The sequence below is a fragment of the Alosa pseudoharengus genome, unplaced genomic scaffold (genome assembly GCF_046254945.1).
Source record: "Alosa pseudoharengus isolate Yale_2024_CS ecotype anadromous, Long Island Sound unplaced genomic scaffold, YU_APseudo_1.1 YU_APseudo_1.1_scf_23, whole genome shotgun sequence".
In the NCBI taxonomy this organism is placed as follows: domain Eukaryota; kingdom Metazoa; phylum Chordata; class Actinopteri; order Clupeiformes; family Clupeidae; genus Alosa; species Alosa pseudoharengus.
In genome coordinates this window covers 20,586,392-20,591,308 of record NW_027468685.1, presented here as the reverse complement: position 1 = coordinate 20,591,308, position 4,917 = coordinate 20,586,392, and the positions used below count along the sequence as shown (strand labels likewise).

At 43.2% G+C, this 4,917-nt stretch overlaps 1 protein-coding gene across 1 annotated transcript in view; it reads left to right on the top strand.

The window, feature by feature from the left end:
- Window positions 1–1,772: 1,772 nt before the first annotated feature.
- The window catches only part of pou2f2a (POU class 2 homeobox 2a), a 48,345-nt gene continuing 45,200 nt past the window's right edge, over window positions 1,773–4,917 (top strand). The window contains exon 1 of the mRNA XM_076300988.1: window positions 1,773–1,872. Coding sequence (XP_076157103.1) covers window positions 1,773–1,872 — 100 coding nt within the window. The remainder of the gene's footprint in view (window positions 1,873–4,917) is intronic.

Sequence of the window (4,917 nt, the reverse complement as noted above, 5' to 3'; positions counted from 1 at the left end):
AATCTATGTCGGCAATAATCTTGAGTGTAAGTGCGCGGTGCAGATTGTGGCTTTATAACGGACAGCGTAGCCTACAATGTATTGGCGGCAAGATGGGGGAACAGGAGGTGTGTACACAAGGATGATTCCTGGTGGTCTGCGTATTGTGGGATACGCACTAATTTTGCTCGGGTCCTGTCGGCAAAACTTGTTTCACATACACTGTTTGCGGACATGAGAGCGCAAGGGGCTGTCAATAGAAAAAGCTGGGTGCCTGCTCAGATTCTGAGCGATTTCCCATTCCTTCTCTGACCACATATAGAGCTGATTTGACCGCCTTGCTTAGAAATATGTGCTCTCGTGAAAATATGGTACAAATAATCACCTGCTTGTAAAACACGTCCTAAATACTCCCCAAGTGTGTTTCTATTGTATAAGCCCATTGATTACCCGACCATCGCAATTATCGGTCATTAGAAAGAGGCATAATCAAGAGATCAATACAGCGGATAGCTCGCCTTATATAGGATTAGTAAAAAAGGGAGAGGGGGTGTAGGTGTGGGGGAGTGGGGAGAGAAAGGGGGTGGAGGGAGAGTAGCGGCTGGTCCTCTCGCCTCAATGTTGCAGGCAGCGATGCCAGAGCGCTTTCATACTGGAGGGAGTCGGACCAAGCGACCGGGGTTCCCAAATCACGGGGACATAGAGACAGACACACAGACGGATGGCGGGATATATCCAAAGAACAGAGACCGCGTAACGGGTACCGTGTTTACTCTTTTACTTTGTACATCCAGAGCGTGATTTTAAAACACCAGACTTATTTATTTATTTAGTTCTCTATCGATTGATTGCGTTTAATTATACCGGCCTGTGACAAGGAGTGAGGGGGGAGGAGCGTACCCGACGAGGTCCTTGCGTAGCCTTACTTATTATTTGATTATTTAAATGCATTAAAATATTATTTAATTATATATTTATGTCCTCTTAAAATGCTGCTTTGTGTGCGTGTGTAAGCGTAAGGAGATCCACATTAAGACAGCTACAAACCAAATAGACGAACCAAATACATAAAAATCGTTTGAGTTGCTGCCTGTGTCTTTTGTATCCTACCGGTACCTGCCTGCTTACGTGATATTGAAGATGTTTTTTAGTGAAAGTAAATATTGATTACATTTAGATACATTTACAAGCAGATACCAAAGGGAAAAAAACTGTCGAGACAGATAAGGCCACTGTGACGTTTAGTCCACAGTCTGCACACCTGTCTCCATTAAGATAGCGGGAAGGCGGAGAAGAATCAAAGTGAATGCCAAACACAAATAGACTAGCGTATACAAAAAACAAGTGATACGACGCTTGGTCACAAGTCCATTGTAGACGAAATATAAAACATTTTGCAAAGCTTTAAAGACGGGATGAATCGCGACCGATCTTATCCTCTGAACTAAGTTACTCTTACTGCTCGAAGTAGCCTTGACTTGTACTGAGAATACAGTTGTATGCCTACTGTTTTAACTGGATCCTGTCTATCCGTCTGTGTGTACGTCTAGCGTGAGTAGGCTACGTTGTCTTAAAAATTAATGGACAGCTGCTGTTACTTATAAAGGCACAAAACCAAAAATGTAAAGATAGCAGGCTAGCTACAGGCCTACACACTCCTATAAACCAAATATTCAACGTCCTACAAGACACACCTCAAACGCAGTTAACCCGGGAAGCATTCAAGAGAGAATACAGAAGAACCGAAGACGAACCACAACAAACTCCCAACTAAAGCCCGACGACAGCGGATCATGTTTGTCCCCCTGCCGGTGCCGTTCGTCTTTCAGAGAACCGCGTCCGACTTCAGCGCTTGGCGTCTCAAGTCCCCGCTGGCCCTTCGTTCCAACTCTGGTAAGACCCCTCTCCTTTCCATTGTGTCATATTTGGCCAGGAAGTAATAATCACTGTTAAACTTGTCTGGAGTCGAACCACCCGGTAACCCAAAGGCAAACCGCATAATGACCATAATAAAAATCCACTGTAGTCAAATAAAAGCGATGTTGTATGAAATTGTTTAAATCCTTTCTGTATCCTGAAGGAAGTGGGGGCGTGAAGATTAAAATTGTAGAAGAACTTGAGCCCGTTATTAGGATGCTATGGCTGCAAACTGTTTTGATAGCCTTGCAGATGAATTCTTCATAATGTCTTTTGCCCATATCTTTATCTCCATCTGTCTCTGCTACTCCGCTCCGTCTGCCTCTGTCCGCGCACCCGTCTCTCCCTCTCTCCTCTCACGGAGGGTACAGGGAATATTCATGGTAATTTATTGATCCCGCCGAAATCAATACCCCAACTGCGGGAAAATAGAGAGGGGAATGGGCTGCGAATGTGACGACTAGACAGTGGGAATGAATGGACAAGAAAATAATTGAAGTATTTCTTTTTATCTTCAGCTGAATTAATTTTTAGCTATGGTGTGTTTTAAAATATGTATAGCAAGCAAGCTTCGAATAACGGTGAGAGGGAAATATTTTAAGTCAGCATGCGGCCTGCGATGTAGGCCTCAGCATGCAATAAAGTTCAAACTTTCTACGATCAAGAAAACGTTTTAAGTGATTGTGATTTGTGCCACGGCAAGCGCGCCGTTGATATGCGTCTCTGAGGTGCGGTGTGAGAGGAGGGGGCGTGGAGGTTGTAGGCGCCCTGTCTCGCCTCCACCGAAGCGTAAATTCTCAGCTGACAGATGGGCGAAACGTCCGCGCCAAATCTGATTCCACGATAATGTATCTCCTTAAATACATGTCACCAAGAAAAAAACGGTTGGAAATTCAAATGAGCATCCGCATAGAGGCGCCACAGGCCATGCATGTCAAACTTGGTATTTTGAATAAACACCTGGGAGAGACCCAAGGCAATGAGCTTCAGTTTTTTGGGGGGAAGAAACAGAGAAAATAAAGTATACTCAGTATTTTGTGGCTTTAGAGAGTTTTCATGATAAGCTTGAACATAGCTTAGGCAGGTTGAAGAGGAGAGTTGGATGTTGAGGGCTTACTCAGATTTGGCATTCGTTGGTTTGTGTCTGTGAAAAAAGCTGCTTGTATCAACATATTTACTTACAAATTTAATATTGAAATGAAAGAGTCAAGAACATGAGGAAAATATTTGGTGTATGAATAACAACTTATATGGTGAGTGATATTTTCTTAAACCCCACAAATGTATAGTAACAGATGTTTTTTGCCAATTATGCCAATTTTGTTGTTAATGCACTTGTACAAATTGTGTACAATTGTGTACATATGTGACGTCATCACATAAAAATACAAAGGTTCATACTGGTGTATGAATTGGTTTTCCTTACACAAGTATTCATACTCTTTTTGATCTGGCTGAGCCTGGCTGAAGCAGCATCACCTGGATGCTCTTAGGTTTAGTTGTTTAAGTATTTTTTTATGTTAACATCTTTTTATGTATTAAAATATCTGAAATGAACAAATATGATTTGGATTTGCTTTCATTAATGCTGGCCTGGGCACTGATTGAAGAAACAAATGCTCTAAGGTCGTAAGGCGCATCCTTCCATATAGTGCTCTATTGGTAGCAGTAAGGTAGGCCATTTCGCTCAGCTCTTGTGTGGAATCGCAGTCAAAGATGGAAGGACTCTAGTGTTTGGTAATGTCTAGTTCAGCCTCAAACGGTCAGGATCGTGACGTTTTGATCTTCCCTCATTCTGTCTGATGGGCCTCTGGCACGTTGTGGATCTCCTGTGACCTCTTTGTCTCTGGACAGAAGGCTGCACTTGCTTCTGTAGGTGAGATGGTGGAAATGTTTTTGCATTTTGGAGTCTCCTGTGTCACCTTGGACTAGTGTGTGTCACAGTGTGTAACATTCCATCAGAAACTGAAACATCTAATCACAACATTAGTGTAAATTTAAATAAAACAGAAGGTCGATGTAGAGACTTTTAATGCTTTTATAACGGCAAGATATCTACTGTAGCCTATAGCTTTATAACTGAGTGAAAGCTGTAAACTGCACTGGCATATTCGATCAGCGGTTTACACCTTGCAAAATCATTTTGGAAGATCCTGACAGATAAAACCTGGGGTCTGATGGCTTGTGTTCCTCTCACAAAAGCACAAAACTCAAGGCTGTCTGACCTCTGTGTTATGCTGTAGTTTTTGCATGGCCCCTGCTCTTTGCTGTCGTCACCCAGGAAACAAGTCTGTTGGTGGACTTGGAATGAGACATAGCCTTTGAGGCTGATAGGGGCCTGAGCTGTGTGTGTGTGTATGTGTGTGTGTGTGTGTGTGTGTGTGCGCGCAAGTGCTTGATCTTTGTAACCATTATTTTTTGGGATGTCTTGTTTTTTGTGAATGTGGTGTCTGAGAGTGTGTGTGTGTGTGTATTGTGTGTATTTTATTTATGGTGTCAATCATGTCACTCAGTGGTCAGTTATAGACCTGTGTGTGTGTGTGTGTGTGTGTGTGTTTTTCTACACACTGATCTGAATTAACAGGTGTGCTCTGTCAGAGATGGTTTTAACCTTGCACTGGTATTGATCAGGAAGCATCGACTGCTTTTGGTCCTGCGTGCAGTGTGTGCACAGGAATGTTGACTGTGTGTGTGTGTGGTTTTGTGTGTGTGCGAGTGTGTGTGTGTGAGACAGAGAGAGCGAGCAAGCGAGCATGTGGGTGCACGTGTGTGTGTATAGATTTAAGGGGAGCTTCAGCGAGTCCCAGCGCTAACGTGATTGCGAATGACAAAATGTCCACCAGGGTTTGTTAGGGCCATAATAGGGAATCAATAGACACAACAGAGATGTCAATACTACATGCTTTATTGCATTAAGCTACCTCTGTCGTCTCTGTCCTCACACCTCTCTCGTCTGCAGCTCTCTCTCTCTTCCTCTCTCATTTTCTCACACATGTCAATTACCCTCTCTGTTGCCAATCT